Genomic DNA, 18,171 nt, shown 5'->3' on the forward strand with positions numbered 1-18,171 from the left:
TAAAAGTTTTAACCTTTTTTCAATTGTAACTGTTACAACAACAGAATACAACAAACAGAAGTGCAGTGTGTATGTGTAGGCCTACTTTGAAATAAACTAAACACCGAATAGCCCTATTAAATGCTAATGTTCTCATCTGTGTAATGTAAATTCTGTTTCTGAAGTTTATTGCTGATCTTCCCTCTTTTGTTTTGAGTTTGTGACTGAGGTAAGGACCATGATGAATCGTCTTGCTGCGGCTCGGTCTTGCCTGTCACTCCTGGGACGTCTATACAGCCCTCGCATGTGCTGGCGGCTTTCTGAGTGTGCGACTGCGGTTAGCTAACCGTTAACTTACCCCGGTCACACACTCAAGCAGCCGCCATCAGGTGAGAGGGCTGTATAGCCGACCTGATAGGCAAAGCTGCAAAACCGAGCCACAGCAAGCGGGATGAAGAGCCGCATGAGGCTCCGGAGCCTCAGGTTGCCTACCCCTGCCTTAGCATCTCCTAGTAGATGCTTCTGACCCGGAAAAATATAAATATAGTATATGCCATGTTATAGGGAGAGGAATTCAGTTGCTGAAACAAAAAATATAACCGCTCCACATTACACTTGTACATGCAATAAAATGCAAAAAAAAAATCTGATATCCAGTAATTAAGCAAAAGGATAATTCCTTCTTACAAAAAAAGTTTTTCTCACTTTAAATATGTCACCTTCTTTGACCTTAATTATTATAGGTTACATTTTAAACATACTTATCAGGGAATGTAAAAACGTTTGTTAGAAAAAAATATATTCTGAACCAACAATATTTTCATTGTATACACAAATATTTTTGTGCAAATCTAATATAGGTTTTACCAACCTGTTATATTTCAACACATCGACTAGTTCCACTTACAACTTTGATTACATTCCCCAATAATTGTTAATGAAACATAAACCTTCATGTGAAGCCTTCTTCAAGTTCTTCTTCTTGTGTTTGGGGTACCAGCAGGAGTCCCTAGGCACCCAGTTCCCTCAACCTGTAATAATGATGAACACTCAATAGGCAGGTTCCATTGAATACATATTCTCTATGCACATTCATCTATGCAAGTCACCATCCTTAGTGAGTTGTGTGATGGGAGTCTGAGAAATAGATTGTATTCCCTTGTACAACTGTAGAACACTGATTTTGACTGGAGCAGAGCCCATATTGATCAATTGCCCTTTATTTAAATAAGGAAAAGTAATGAAAAGGTAAATAAGAAAAGGTAAGCAGAATGCTTTGTTTTCTAAGGAAAAAAGCAGGCTTGAATATCTGAAGCATTGGTCAGGTGCTGTTATATAATAATCCTAAAGTTTGGGTCTTGTTGGTGTTTGGTAAGCTTTAAGCACGGGTCAGGAAATTTGTGCCCCCCCCATCACTAGATCTCACATGGGCTGCGGCTAGCATCACGTTATCTTTCAGTAAAGATTGTACTTGACATTTCAATTAGCCAAAAGATGTTTATCTGCCAAAAGACCTCCAGTCCAGCCTGAAACATTTATATTACAATACAGGTATGGGGCCTGTTATCCAGAATTCTCTGGACCTGGGACTTTCTGGATAATGGATACCTTAAGTCTACTAGAAAATCTTATAAACATTAAATAAATCCAATAGACTGGTTTTGCTTCAAATAAGCATTAATTATATGCTACTGTTTTATTATTACAGAGAAAAAGGAATCCGTTTTTAAAATTTGGATAAAACGGCGTCTGTGGGAGCTTCCCGTAATCCAGAGCAATCTGGATAACGGGTTTTTTGGGATAATGGATCCCATACCTGTACAAGTATTTTTTTTCTCTATTTCAAACAAGCCCCTTGATGCAGGTCTTTCTGTAATTTGGGTCTTTATACCTTAAGTCTACTAGAAAATCATGTAAACATTAAATAAACCCAATAGGGTGGTTTTGCTTCCAATAAGGATGAATTATATCTTAGTTTGGATCAGGTACAAGGTACTGTTTTATTATTACAGAGAAAAAGGACATTTTTAAAAATGTGGATTATTTGGATAAAATGGAGTCTATGGGAGAAGGCCTTTTCCGTAATTCTGAGTTTTCTGGATAACGGGTTTCTGGATAACGGGTCCCATACCTGTATATAATATTTGCGAGTGGATATAAAGGACAGCTGAAGGACACAAATGTATTTTTCTTCCTGTAAGTCTTAATTATAGAGCTTGTGTGTTTCTTGGCTTGTAAACTAGCCAGCTCTGTGCAAGCAAGGTTAATGACGTTTGATGCTTGCACTCTCCCCTTCCAGACTCCACACTTAGGCCAGTCCAGTGTTTGTGTAGGTACAGAGTATATTATTGTGCATTAATGTGCCTGAATCTAGTAAGAAAAGTGCCATGAATGCAAAATTATTTTTCTTAGAAAATGTAGTATAGTCCCAAATGCTGCATGTGCTCTAGGTTTTCTCCCAGATCGATTCATATATGTATAGTACAGTAGTATATACATTATTTGTGCATCTTTTAATTGTGCATTATTTGTGCATCTTTTAGCAAGAACTGGGAAACGAGTTCTATTTTTGGAATTTTTTTCCAGTGCCTTTTTGTTTCTATAAATAGAAGGTTGTGTAGTGGTGGATCAATAGTATGTTGGGTTCTGATGTTCCTTACCTGTTCTGGGGCCACAACTGACCTTAGTACTTGAATCTCCATATCATTCAAAATTATAAAATCAGCAAGGAATATCTGTTTTTAGGTTTGTTTGTTCTGTAGAATTCATCTCAGATCATTCCTTGACATTAGAAGCACCAGAATGCGGTTTATGGGGGGGAAAAACATAAGAGAGAAGAGGATAAGGAGTGCCTTGCCTGCAAGGAACAATTCAGACAGATGGTTGTCAGAATGTCCTATGATAATAGTGCACATATGGAATTGTGCACTTACCTCGCTTAGCATTCTGCCTCTGAATTGTACTCTTGTTAATTCTACTAGCACTTTCAGAGTGTTTTGAGATCATCTGGATTCTGTTATAAGAATAAGGGGCAGATTTACTAAAGGGGCGTGTGACGAACGTTAGCGAAAATTTGCCAGCGTGACGTCATTTCGTTACTTCGCCGATTTACTAACGGGTGCAGGTGTAATTTCACTAGCGAAGGAGATGGACTCTAGCAGTAATTCGCTCCCTTACGCCTGGTGAAGTTGCGCTCTGGCGAAAGGATGTAACTACACAAATTCACTAAGATGCGGATTTTACTGAATGTTACCTCTTGCGCCAGACTTACCTTCGCCACCTCAGACCAGGCGAAGTGCAATAGAGTAGATAGGACTTCCTCAAAAAATTGTTGAAAGTCCCAAAAAACGCTGGCGACTTTTTATTTTTCAGGGTGATAGGCTGGAAAAGATTGTACATTTTTCTGGGGTACCTGCCTTCCCCCCTATATTTCCTAACACATGGCACATAAACTATAAACTAGGCTCATGTGTAGGGCAATATAACAACTCTATTTTATTTTATTAAGGTTTCCTGGGCTTGTGTAGTGTAATGTATTGGCTGCAACATATATGTCCATTCAACTTTAACTTCCTGCCGTATGCAAATTAGCCAACGCTAGTGCAACTTCGCTTTGCTTGCCGCAGTAACGCTAGCGCTACTTTGCCAGCGTTTGGCGCCCTGGACACAACTTTGGATTTTAGTAAATTAGCATTGTCCTGGCGAATTTATGCCTGGCGAAGTGTTGCGATGTGAGCGAAGCGGACGCTAGCACAAATTAGGCGCTTAGTGAATCTGCCCCTAACTGTGTTATCATTAGGAATGGGCAATTTAGTATAGATGCATTACATTGTTTTTTGAAACATTCAAAATGCAATTATAATACGATAAACTAAAGTGATACAAGAACACATTCATTTTTAGCACACACAAATGCCCATGTGTAAGAGCACCTTTACAATGTTCCTTTAAACTGGAATGGTTCAGTGTTAATTGTTATTCTATTTTAACAGCCTATCATGTTAATCTTCCATTTGGATTTTCAAAATATTGAATGGTTGCTAATGTAGTTAAGCCCTAGCAACCTGAAAAAAATAAAGGCTAATTGTAGATTGGTTTAGAATATCACTGTCTACCCCAAAATAGCGTTAATTTTCTGATAAAGTACCACGAGCCGCAATCCTGTCAGAGCTGTGGCTCATACAATACAAGGCTTTACAACTGTGGAACGTGTCTTTCTGTGTGTAGCTCGCAGGGTTAATGAATCATTGAGATGTAACCTGCAGTTCCACCCTCTTTAGGTGTAGTAGTATTAGCCAACACTTCCTTGCTGCAGTTGCTATGAAACTGGGAGCTACCATTCACGCTGCAGTTAGGGGCGAACTGAGCTGGGAGCTACCATTCACGCTGCAGTTAGGGGTGAAAAAGAGACCATTTGTACATTTGTAAGGATTGCTGCTGAAGGAATGCAGCCATTGATTCCATAAAATTCAGTTGCTAAACAGAGCAGGTGGTTTGGATTTTAAAAGCTGAAAAAATGTTCAGAGAGGGATTGTACAGGTGCAGCTTATGACGTGGGAGTAACCCTGGTCCCTCTGTGTTCCTGTGTCAGTAGTGTAGGAGCGTCTTGTACTGTAGCCTTTCATCATAACTATGTGATCAGCTGGGGATGCTGCCCCGCAAGTGGGGCTCCCCTGTCCTCTTGCTGTGCCACCAATGTGGCCTCAAGGGGCTATCCAAGCATTACCTCTCTGTGCTACCAAACACCATTTCCATTCATTAGACTGCTGCCAGCTTACAATTGCTATTCTTATAATGTCCTATTTTGAGCCGCTGACCGAAGAAGAGAGTTTTGAGTGTGACTGTGAGAATGAGCAGGAAACCAGTTATGAAGATACCTCTGACCAGCTGGATTTTGTGGAAGAAGGTAAAATTAAAAGACAGAATAATGTATCCTTTTTTTTCCCTAATAGAGCTTCTGATTAGAAAAATGTAATATTAAACTAACTGAAATGAAGTGTTACTTTTAAAAGACTTTATTCCTGGCCATGGTTGGCAACTTGTGTCCTTAATGCTCTCACATTGATGTTCATCATCTTGTAATGGAATGCCGAGCTGTGGGCTCTTCTTACAGTTTTGGTGCATGGGAGTCTGTGACTATACTGTAATGCATCTAATGCTGAAAGATTTTTATATGATGTACACCCCTGTTTCGATTTGTTTTATTTTATTGCATAAAAAATGTTGTTCTGCAGGTCAGAGTTTATTGGGTTGCTTGGGTCAGGTACAACAACCAGACACAATTGAAACACATAAAAATGCTTATAATTTAGGAAGCTGAAATACCATTTAACAACAGCAATGTATTTTTCATAGTATCACAGCTTATGTTACACTAAAAAATATTCATATCGCCGAGGGTGGGGGCACCTACTTAAGGCTAAAGCAATTTTTTTGTGCGGCCACCAAATCAGTCCAGCATATTATGTCAAAATCACAACTTTATTATTATAATCATCATCTTTAACTTACCTCTGTTAAATGTAATGAGGGTGTTATATATTGTAACTTAACCTCCTTTTATAATAGAAAGTTAATATTACACTCGCAAACTGCACAGCTTTCTAAGATACATTTTTCCTGAGCTTCCAACCTAAATTTTGATTAACTTGTAGAATCATGTTGAACTTATCTAACACACTTTAAGTACACACTGGTAATGAAATTTAATTTGTATATACCACAAGCACTTCCATTCTTTGAGTGCATTGCAAACTTTCACTAAACTGGGGGGAGAGGGTTTATTCATAAGGGGGAAAAGAGATTGGGTGCATTGTTATTAAAACCAAAAAACAACACCAGTGTAAAATGCATATGGACATGCTATGCAATGTTCATATGAATTTCATGGCAGTGCAGAATCTTACCTTAATTTGCCCTACCCTTGTTCTAATTATAGGTACTACATTTGGCATGTGCCTATGCTGCACTCAGACGCTACTGCTGAATTCACAACCCTAATGTTTTCTAAGTTATGAAAAAACTGGAATGTAAAAAAAATCGGCCAAAAAAAATCGTTAGAATTAATCGAGTTTCTCCTTTTGGCTTGGTTATCCTTCAAATAAACAGCGATAACAACTAAAACCATTTGTTTGATGTTCAGGCTGTAGATGTGAGGATGTTTTTAGGGGCAATTCACCTTTGCAAAATCACAAACTAGTTTCAAATAATACAAAAACAAGTGCATTCACTGGGGGTACCTAACCTATTGTCACCCACTAATGATTCTGGGTTTTCTTGTGTTTTTAATTTTTTTTAAGTTATTTTGAAATACAGCAGGTTGTTACAGAAATGCTTGCAACTTTATTTTAGTAGTCAAGAGGGTAGAGTATGCAAACCGCCATACATATATTGTTAAATACAGATATTTTTCCATTATATTTATCAGTGGCGTAACTACCGGGGGAGCAGGGGGTGCAATTGGGCCAGGGCCCGCACCCCCACAGGACCCCCCGGCAGTCACGCGCCCACTGGAGTCGGCTGCAGCCGCATCGACAAGGGTGGAGGCGGGTCCCAGCTGCACGGCCCGCACCAGGGCCCGCCCCCACCTAGTTCCGTCACTGATATTTATAATTAGTTTTAAAACCATTGAAGTGTTTTAATCACTGTATTTTGTAAAGTTTTTTTAGAACTACATTTTCTTTCTTTATGCAAAAAACATTTTCGCTGGAGGGCCCCTTCGAATTAAATACATTTCCCCTGCTTCTCATGTTTCCTAGTAGCAGCTCAGTAAGCCAGATTCACTGATGTCCAAAACTGTTACATTGTAATACATTGCTTGATACTTTGCTCTTCAATAGCTGTTTCTGTTACTACAGATCACCCTGCCCTAGATTTAATGAAGTTGTCACAGAGCACTGGTTGTTGCCATGCTTTTAGCAGGTTTTAGAAACTAAGTTTTATATGGTTTATATGACAGAGCTGAGCCTTGGGCAATATAAGATATTGCCTCTCTCTCTTTTTACCAGCCACTTACAGTCCAGGTCAAGCTGGTCTTGTGTACCAATCACTGACATGAAACACGTGCCAAGAATGGCAAACATATGCTTAATGGCAGCCTGCAAACACACAGTACAAATTGGCACACCATAAACCAAAAAGGGAATGGGGGTCATTTATCAACACTGGGCAAATTTGCCCATGGGCAGTAACCCATGGCAACCAATCAAATTGCTTCATTCATTGTTCTACTTGCAGCTGGCTTTAAAAAGCTAATCACTGATTGGTTGCTATAGGTAACTGCCCATGGGCAAATTTGCCCAGTGTTGATAAATGAGCCTGAATGTGTCTAAAGAAGGTAATGTTGGTATTATATGTTGCATAGCTCTTTGCTTTTACCTTGTTTTTCTGCATGCTCATGTTATCAAGTATACATTTTTTTTTTTTTGCATTGTGTATCATTGTTTCTCACTGCTTTGTGACATGTGCTGTTAGAATTCCAACTAATATTGCATGATCACCACTGCTTTATTTATAGTATAGGTGATATTTATGGGTGTGTTCTATAGAACAGATGGGTTCAAAGTTATTGTACCCTTTCGTGCCGTCTTCTGACTCAAGTTATCTTGATAGCTTCTCTAAGAAACAGTAATGACAAATGGAGAACAGATAATTATAAGCATTATCTTAGTTTATCAGCCTATCAGCAATAATTCAAAAACAAACAGCTCAGGGTGCGTAATCTGTATTAGACTATATATCAGTTCTTTGGGAAGAGCTGTGGTTACACCTTGCCTTTTTTGCCTTTCAGCCCAAAGCTTTATTTCCACTGCAATATAGCTGTTGTACACAAATAGTACGCACCTACTTTCCGTAGGGAGGAGTCCCTACCAATACAGGAATGTTTTTTTCTATTTATTTGAAGCACAGCAAGGAACAAATCATAAATCATTTGACATAAAATTGCCAAGGTACGATGAAAAATGTATATTACATCAAACTCTGTGTTCTCAGGAGTACAAAGGCTCCTGTATACTGCACCACCAAAATATATATATATATATATATATATATATATATATATATATATATATATATATATATATATATATATATATATATATATATATATATATATAGATATATACTGTGTAGCTGGTGCACACGGCAAGCAGTCCAATGCCTGTGTGCTGGTTTATAACAATCTCATAGTACGCTCAAAAAAAACCGCATCAACCAGGTCTTAGTATGAAAAATCAAATGATCAAAATTTATTATCAACGTTTCGGCTCCATAGATTGAGCCGTCTTCAGGTGTATAATAAATGCTATTGCATATGTACCCAAATAGGGGTTATTTTGTTACAAAGGTATGATCATAAAATTGATAAGCCACCATACCACGTCAAGGTAAACCCCGAATGGCGGTCCCTAACTTGTTTTATTTTTTATGTGCATTCTAGCATTACCCGTAATCAATGTCCATTGAACGCTGTTATGTTTTATATATATATATATATAGTAAACATAAGATGTTTGGAAAGCAGGGACCTGTTAACTCCAAAATGCCACAAACAGAAAAACTAACTGGCTCCTTAGGAAACTGACTCTAGTATGTATGTGTTTTGTATGACTATTAAAATAGTAGTTGGGCAAGTGTTGCATTTTGTGGCACCTGTATTGTTTGTTGGTGGCCATTAAAAGGCAATAAATTAAAGGACGCATACTACTCCTAAACCCAAGAGCCTTCCTGTGCATTTTTATATGTTGTGAATGCCAAATGTGTTAACTATAAATAAAGCACAAACTGACCATTTAATGCCAAAGTTTATGAAGATTCCAATGTTTGTGAATATTACATTGTTTTTGCAAGCAATTCAAGTGGGGTACAGAGATAAATATAGTGGTGTGATTGTTTTTAAAAATGTTATAAATCACTTTTACAAAACAATAAAAAATACCAATGTATATCATGTAGTTTAGCCTAAGTGCTTGTTTCTGGTTTTATGCTTGGCTATATAAGTATAACTCCCTATATAAGGGCTCATTTGCGACTAGAGCAAGTAATCGAACACTTTAGGGCCCTTGCATGGTACAGAGCACAATGCTGCTGGATGCAAGGGAGCTCTATATTTAATGCCTGCCATAGGAAAGTTGCAAGTACAGGACTCTCCATTGCCTTAAACCCCTGGTGCAAATGGGCCAGCTCTCGTGGGCCCCGCTGGTCCAGAACCGCTCACTGCCAGAATCCATTGTTCCTGCCCCCTGAAGGTGGGTTGCGGCTGGGGCTGCAGGCCTGGAGGGGGCATGTCCAAGTTCCTATTTTTTTTTTAATATATTTATTCTGGCTCCTAATCTGTCAGTATAAGATCCCCATGGGATCATTTGTAGGGGGATCATTTTATTTCCTTTTCTTTCTTATTATATTTTTTGAATAAAGGTGGAGTAACCACCTCAGTTGAAAAGGCTACAGAAGTTTAACATGCTGAATGCTTGATTTATAGTTTGTTTACGTGAATGGTATATGGCTTTCTAAGTAACCAGTATGCTTCATACCTACAAACATAATTTAGTTTAGCTACACATGTAGTTATTTGCCCCATTGTGTTTTCTTGACTGAACAAAAACAAATACAGACAACCCCCTTATTTATGTTAATGATCCTAGTACTCCTATTTCCCTAAGCAGCACATGGTGAGTGTGCAATATGGATGCTCAGGTTTCTCACATTGTATCTTGCTTTTGTGTAAATAACCTTGCCATGGCTGACCTGTAGCATGTAGCACTGTTTGCTTTATGAACCCTCCATCAGTTTTTGGATAAATAATTACAAACAGAGAAAAACATTAACAAAAGGTTGTGTTTGTAGTTTTAAGTGTTCCTTGTCTGGAAAAATTACTTGCTACCATTGCTGAAATGTGCACAATACAATTCAGTTTAGGTAAGTTTACTGTGATTTTTTGGAAATATTCTCAGTGACTGTCTTGCATCATATCCTTCCTTTGCTAGAGTCAATTGATGTAGTGCATGATTTCAGGCAGCGTTTTGCAATGCACCTAAAAATGAGGTGAGAACCTGACATTTGTCCCAATCGCAACAGGCCTAAGTGAGCAAAACTGTGTTTTACATCTGAATAACCTGTTCTCTACCAAGAGTAACAGAATTGTATTGTATTTTCAGAGGTCTTTTTTTCTAGTTTATAGGATCTTTTAAACATTCTGAAAATACATATGTTCATGTACAGCATCCATAAGGGAATAAAGTGACCTATATAATGTTACTATGGAGATTTACAAGGAGAATCTGAGATATATGCTAGTGACAGAGTATTCAGCGGTGGTATTCTCATTAGTCTGAAACAAGTATAATGTTCATTTATTATCCTAATATCATCTTACAACTAATTAATGAAAACGGTTTTCAGTGCTGAGAAATAACATATCTTACAAAAGTTATCTCCTTTTTTTAAATTTCACGTTTTCACTCAAAGAGAAAAGTGCTAATAAAGATGACATATCCAGTTTCTCCTTGCTCTTTATCTGTACTGCTGGAGTAATGAGGGCATTGGATGTATGCTGCTGGCAGATATCCATACCTTCCAACATTTTGGAAATAAAAAGAGGGACAACGCCCATTTTTGTGTCCACACCCCCTAATTACCATGTTCATTTTACAAAATATGGCAGGTTATGAAAGTTTGAACATATTTCTGTGTTTTTTTTCCAGTTATTACAGTTTCGCTAATAAAGGTGAATTGCCCTTTAAGCTGTGAGTCTAAAGCTGGCCATAGATGTAAAGATTTTTAAAAGATCCAATCGTTCTCACGAGACCACGACCATCGTTTAAATATACGATGTGTCCATCAACTAAAAAGAGCATTTTAGGCGATATTGACAGCAAAACTGAAGAGTAGCTGCCTGCTTGGCCCTGTAAACCTAGATAGATTGCACTGGGACCGATAAAGATTTTTAAACCTGGCCGATCAATTTTCAGATGTTGGCCGAAAAATCGTAAGATGTACGATTGTTCGAATCCCACTAACCGCACGATAATTTGACTGGTTGGTTACTATGTTGATTGGTCAAACTGAACTGAGATCGGTTGTCCACCAAAGAAGAATCATTGCGTCTATGGGGACCTTAACTTCTTCCAAGGGACTTGTTATCTTATATTGTTACAACTACTTATTTGCTTATCTCAAAATTGTTACAAAAGTATCTGAAGTTCACACGGGGCTGCAAAATGTAATGCAGGTATGGGATCTGTTATCTGGAAACCCGTTATCCAGAAACCTCTAAATTACTGAAGGGATGTCTCCCATAGACTATGTTTTATCCAAATAATCCAAATTATTTCCTTTTTCTCTGTAATAATAAAACAGTACCTTGTACTTGATTCAAGATAGAATTTACCTTATTGAAAGTAAAAACAGCCTGTTTAGTTTATTTAAGGTTTACATCATTTTCTAGTAGACTTGAGGTATGAGGATCCAAATTACGGAAAGATCCGTTATCAGGAAAACACCAGGTCCTGAGCATTCTGGTTAACGTGTCCCATATCTGTGCTGCATTTTAGGTCAATATCCATATTCTGGGTTCAGTCTAAGCACAGGTTTTATATTTGTCACTAGTTCGGTAAAGCGGGGCCGTATCGCTCATAACTGTCACATTTCACACACACCATCCCTCCCATGTAACCATTTTATTAGGAAATATAACCAGTTTCAGAAAAGCCTACTTTATAGTCTGTTCTTTATTTACTGCCCCTGCTCTGTTGTACAGACTGAGTCCTGTTGCCATGCTACTGGCTGGCATTGTATCTGTGAGGGAATCTGGACAGGCCTCAAGCTATTTTGGCGGTTGATTTTAGTGCTCAGAGTTAGTCCATGGATACAGTTACTAAGGAAACCAGAAACCAAAAATGCACTGGTCTGCAAAAGACAAAAACTGCTCCCAGTTTAATAGAAAGTTCTTGGTTTGTTGTGGAAGCTTGCTTATATATTCTTTCTATGTACTAAAGGGAATTGCGAAACATGCAATATATATGCTGATGATGAGTTGGTATAGAAGCATCCACATAAAAAAAAATTGCAGGTTATCAATGCTATCAGTCACTACAGTCAATGTTCTTCAAACATAGTAAAAAAAACAAAAACACCTACATTATTTATTGAGAATAAAATACCCATAACCCATAAAAACATTCCTGGAGTTAAAGGGCTATATTTTATGTACTCAACTTATTGAACCAGCCAGACAGAAGGTTCAGCATCTCTGTTATAGTAATGATCCAGGATTTTTTTTAGGGAATGTCTGTGACATGCACACGCTCAGTGTGCTTTGAGCAGTCGGTAAGAAGCTAAGCTTAGGGGTTGTGACAAATCATCAAGCAGAAAACGAGGTTTGCAAGCTGATGCTACATGGCTGATTATTAAATTCAGATGATATATATATATATATATATATATATATGTATATAATGCTTTGGTCCCTAAAGTCAGTAAGTGACAGCAGCACGGAGTATGTGCAGTGAATGAGCAGTAAAGAAGATGGGGAGCTACTGGAGCATCTTCAGAGGCACAGATCTGCACTGCTAAAGGGCTGTTGTTGCCTTGGGCTGGTATACAAACCCAAAACATAATGTACAACTTTCTGCCATGTTTCTTCAGGTAAACTTTAGTTCTTCTTCTTGGATAATTATCCAAGTTTGTAAGAGCATCCTAACAATCTAGCCTTCCTGTTCGGCTCTACTTTTTTAATTTGCACTGGAGAAATGGATGTTCTTGTAATTATTCTGCCAATTATCCAGTCATGTTTGGATCTTAACTAAAATACTGTTATTATAAAGTTAATTATACAGCTTATAGTTTATTTTAAGACATCTAATGTTTGTTCATTAGATTCTTAATGTTTTTTCTTTTTAAGTCATATGGGTGACTAAGTTGCAAATAATTTTAGCAGCCAATCCATAAGGTACCCATGTTTTAACCAAATAATAGTCTTAACTGCTTGTCAAATAAAACAACCTGAACATTGTTGCCTTAAAGGGGACCTTTGGATCTACACTTAGTGACCAATTGAAGCGTATCAGCTGGTGATTCAACCTTTCATCTAAATTTGGGACCAGCCATCCAGATCAGTATCTGATGGGGGCTTGTTTAGATATTGATGAAGTGGACAGAGAAATCCTGATGGCTAAATGACTGCATAAGAATTCAGCTCTGACCTTAAATTTGATCCTATTGTTGGTCATGTATGAGGTTGCAGTAGTAAGACTTTTGCTTCTTGCAATGTAACCATGGAACACTCCCTTACTGTAGACTCACTGTTAAAGATATCAGCAAACATATGGGAGGATCTAGTTTCCATTTCACAAAATGAGTATAACAACAACATTGTTAGGTTAATCCCGTAGGTGTGCTGTCTATTCTTTGTATGTATCAATGTGCAGCATGAATGTACTGGTGTGAAATACTTCTAACCTCTAAGAACTGATATTTAAAATCATGTAATATTAACTTAACTGGAGGCAGTCTGATACTGTATGTTGGTGGAAAGACTAAATTACATGCCTAATTAACATGGACGTCAAGGGAGATTCTCAAAACACAACGTCTTGTACCTCTGTGTTAACTGTTAGCTTATTAATTTTATTGCTGTTAGGCTGTGTATACAAAGCAACAAGCATAATCTAGACAACAGACTCTACTTAATAAGATAATGACTAGTGAAATAATGATTGCTTTGCAGTCCAGCCTCTTTGTAATGTCTCCATGCTTGTGTATAGACTACATGCTACTTTTGCTACTTTTGCTGAGGAAGGTATTTATCTTAAAATGATATTTAAATGGGGTATGTTTATGCATCCATCCAAAGAAGATCAGCACTCTCAGGGCTTAAAAATATGAAAAAGGTTTTATTGAAAATAACACAGCATAGGACTAACGTTTCGGCCCTGTCCAGCAGTGGTGTGCTGAACTATTTGGAGTACACACCCACACACCCACACACCCCACACACCCCCCACACTCTCCTTTTGTTTCCAGTTTGTCAGTTGCCATGACTGCACTGCTGTTAATCTTCATAGAGAGATTACCTACTCGGTCATTCTTCTCGTTCCTCTTTCCATACATGTGGAACTGCTGCTGCTGGGTTATATTTAACTTAACCTTCATCTGTGGTTGTTTGCCTGGTGCCACAACCTGATAAAGAAATAAAAGATAGGAGGTGGTAACAGTGCCACTCCTTCTAATCTATGAATATCTCTGTATTTTCTGCCCTACCTACTAATTATTCCCTGATAATCTGTACAGCTGTTATTAGTTTACTTTCACTGAATCGCTATTTATTAACTGTGCTGACAAATTCCTGATTTTGTTGATCTAGATAAGTGAAAATAATGAGTAGATAAAAATATTTGTTATTCTTTATATGACAGTGTTACCCCAGTGACTGTAATTGCGCCAGGCCAGCACTCCTCTTCTGTAAATAGACATGCAGGCCTTTGTTGCTTCTGCAGGGAGTACAATCACCCAAGGCAGTCAGCTTGGCTCCAATAATCGTTAGGTATACTAACCCCACTGACGGGACTTTATAGGAACTCTGCTACATAGTCTTAACTACATTTTGATTCTACAGCAGCTCTTCTGTGGATCTAGTCCTCCAATAGCTACTTCTTGCACCTGGGACTTGCTTACCCCTTGACACACATCCTCCTTAAAGGGAGATCCCAGACAAATCCTCTACTTTATATACCCTGTTCTGCTATTTTATATACCCTGTTCTGCTATTTTATATACCCTGTTCAGCTACTTTATATACCCTGTTCTGCTCCTTTTAGGCACCAGAGACTCCCTGATTACACATGCAACACTGAAAAGGATAGGCTAAGTTTATTCACGTTTATACTTTTTCAGGGAAGCATACCTGTTGCAAATAGTTTACCCCTCATTTATAAGCACACCATTTTGCTAAGGTTCCAAAATATAGGTGTCTATACAAAACAGCGCAGAAGTTCTGCTGCAAAAGTGCAGAACATTGCAGCAGAGCTTCTGCGCTGTTTTGTATCGACACCTATTTTTTGGAACCACTATTGATGGCTTTGGATGGAAGCAAGGTGCTGCGATACCAGAATTAAACCACAGAGGAAAAAGTACCAGTTTATCTCATTCACATTTTGCTAGGGTTACCCTGTTTATTGTGTCACTGAATATGGTTTAGCATTGTTTAAGAAACTAAAACAACATTGCAGTTTTCATGTGAATTTAATGCTTCTGTTATTAAAGCAAATCTAAAACTAGTGTCTTCTCTGAGCACTTCTGAATTGTATATTGCTTCTATATTTTATTAATGTAGTTTTAGTCTGCTAATACAAGGCTTTTCGCTGAAATCCTTACAGAGACAGTGTCAGCTGCAACTAACTATGTTCATAAGGTTTTCACGTTCTATATTGTGTTCCACTTGAGAAAGGGCACACCAGGCCTAAAACATGTTGTATAAAGTAGTCTACGTTGAAGTACACTATTGCACGCATAAAAATGTGTGTTCAGTGCATGAGCTCAAAGGGAAACTTGGGACATTTCAGTATCAATCCAGGACTGCGGGTTGAACTGTCAAAATTTGTTACTGTCCTGCGAAAGTGACTGGTGGTGGGGCTGGGCTATAGGACTAGCAGGGTTGGGGGACCGGGGCCAGTCCCACCCTGGGTAATTCTGTACATTACATACTGGATATATGATGTTTGATATTAGCAGTCAAACAGTAATAATATTTAAAAAAAAATACTAAAAGTTATATAAATTGAGAGAGAGAGACACTCTGAACAGTGGAAAAAGGTGAAATGTTAGTTTAGGTAGGCTACCAATAGTATCTATTTGCAATAGTTTAGTACTCTTAGCAACTTTTCAATTGGTTTTCATAATTTTTATTTATATTTTGTTTAGTTATTGTATTATGTGGCTGCCTCTTTCCAGCTTTCAGATGGGGCTCACTGACTCTATAGGGCTAAAATCTTTTTGTGACCATCTGTTACTTATCTTTCTGTATGGGCCCTCTCCTATGCATCCTCCAGTCTGCCAGTTAAACCACTGACAGGTTGATAGGATATATATCAGTGGACCGGAGAGCCACTGAACAAAAAGTAAAAGAATGCAAAAACCACAAAAAAAAGACTAATTGCAAATTGACTCACTTAACTTAAAGAAAAAATACCCCTTAAGGCATCAAGCACAGGGGCAGATTCGGGGAGATTTAACCTGGTGACTAATCGCCTCTTCTGCGGAGCGACAATCTCCCCAAACTGCCTTTGCCGTGCCTGCCGCCTGCTATAATGACAAAGCGCTAGCGCCAATGTACTCGTGGCGCTTCAATTTCCGTCCGAGAAGAAATTGTCGCCCTGCAGAAGAGGCGATTAGTCACCAGCTGACTAAATCTCCACAAATCTGCCCGTGTGCTAGCTCCCTTAAACCAACATAAGACTACTAGGTTTGTGAATGCTGTAAGCCTTATTTTGCTTTTCTTTTGTTGCAGTTTTATGTGCTGAAAGAGTGGGCCAGATGACTAAAACATATAATGATATAGATGCTGTTACACGTCTGCTTGAAGAGGTAAGTTGATTTCTGTATTCCTGAAACACTGACTTTTTCCCAGTGTTCTTTTTACTTGTTAGAAGGGATGTGATTTTGTTAAGAAAAGGGGCACAAGTAAAGTTGTCTTAAAAGTAAGGAAGCCGTAAAAATCTGTTAAAATTTACTGCACCTCTGGATTTTCATCCCTTAATGTCTGTCTGAAATCACTCCTTACTATGTGAGTGATATCACCCAGCTTGTATTTTGTTTCAAGAGGAAGGCCAAAAAGCACCACCTTTCTTCATTTCTGTTCAGTTTAGATGCAGTTCTATCAGGTGTGCTAAATAAAGTGGCATTATAAAAAAGATGCTACAGAAAATATATTTTACAGATATTCATATTATTTCTCTCTTATGTCCTTTAGTTTTTTTTTAGCTATTTCTGCCCTGCACATGTTTTTGTACTTTGTACACACCTACTGTACTATTTAATTCCTAGCAGTGCTAGTCTAAACAATTCATGAGTATAATTTGCTGCTGTTGCTTTGCAAGAAATTGTATTGCTTAAAAAATATAATGTAAACTTTTTTTTTCTTCTTGGCCTTTTAAAGAAAGAACGAGATCTAGAATTAGCTGCTCGCATTGGCCAGTCTTTGCTGAAGAAGAAATTGTATTGCTTAAAAAATGTAATGTAAACTTTTTCTTCTTCTTGGCCTTTTAAAGAAAGAACGAGATCTAGAATTAGCTGCTCGCATTGGCCAGTCTTTGCTGAAGAAGAATAAAGCATTAACTGAAAGGAATGAATATCTTGAGGAACAAGTAGAGCACATCAAAGAAGAGGTAAGAATCCAGTAACAGAGAATCTAGAGCTGTTAATGACACCATTTATTAAAGGGGATCTAAACGTAAAAAAAAATTGTGTAAACTAGGGATGGACAAATTTTTTCGCCTTGTTTCACCGCAGAAATGACGCCCATAGACTTGTATGGCATTGTGCGACAAAAAAAAAAAAACAGAGCAACAAAAATATTACTAATTTCTGTTATTTGGCATAAGCTGCTGTTCAAAGTAATAGGAGGTATAAGTAATGCAAAATTTAGAACAAATGAAGGCAATCAAAGGCAATTTGCTAGTAAAGGTATGGGATCCGTTATCGGGAAACCCAGTATCCAGAAAGCTCCGAATTACGGAAAGGCCATCTCCCATAGACTCCATTTTATCCAAATAATCCAGATTTTAAAAAAATATTTCCTTGTTCTCTGTAATAATAAAACAGTACCTTGTAATTGATCTTAGCTAAAATATAATTAATCCAGGCAGCATAGGTATAAAAAGGGTGCTGCTGTACTTGTCTTTTCAGTGTTCTCCCCAGAAAATGGGAACTATATACTGCAACAGTATTATAAATTAATTGAGAAACTAAGGGTAAACCTTGCAGTACTCATTGTGATTTGCCTTTAAACGTCAATTATTTATGTCTGCTTAGTGGTCCAATTGGTCTGCAGCTTTCTCATTATGACTTGTGTGATTAGTCATTTGGATCTGGAAGCCGCACAATTGTATGGTTTTACATATATACTTAAACCATCAGCAATAATCTTATTTAATTGAGTGACTTCTCTATTTATTGCAGAGATTATATTTCCCAGTA

At 37.8% G+C, this 18,171-nt stretch overlaps 1 protein-coding gene across 9 annotated transcripts in view; it reads left to right on the top strand.

Annotated features, from left to right (window-relative positions):
• Positions 1-18,171, top strand: part of LOC108718971 (trafficking kinesin-binding protein 1) — a 95,557-nt gene that overhangs the window by 39,762 nt on the left and 37,624 nt on the right. For 5 of the 9 annotated variants that reach the window (XM_041566077.1, XM_041566080.1, XM_041566082.1 and 2 more), the window contains 2 exons: positions 16,484-16,560; positions 17,244-17,360. In XM_041566077.1, coding sequence (XP_041422011.1) covers positions 16,510-16,560; positions 17,244-17,360 — 168 coding nt within the window. In that variant the 5' untranslated portion in view covers positions 16,484-16,509. Of the gene's footprint in view, positions 1-4,354; positions 4,886-16,483; positions 16,561-17,243; positions 17,361-18,171 lie in introns of those variants that run through there. The other 4 variants (XM_041566074.1, XM_041566075.1, XM_041566078.1 and 1 more) reach the window with 4 other exon arrangements.

This window comes from Xenopus laevis, chromosome 6L, assembly GCF_017654675.1.
Source record: "Xenopus laevis strain J_2021 chromosome 6L, Xenopus_laevis_v10.1, whole genome shotgun sequence".
In the NCBI taxonomy this organism is placed as follows: Eukaryota; Metazoa; Chordata; class Amphibia; order Anura; family Pipidae; genus Xenopus; species Xenopus laevis.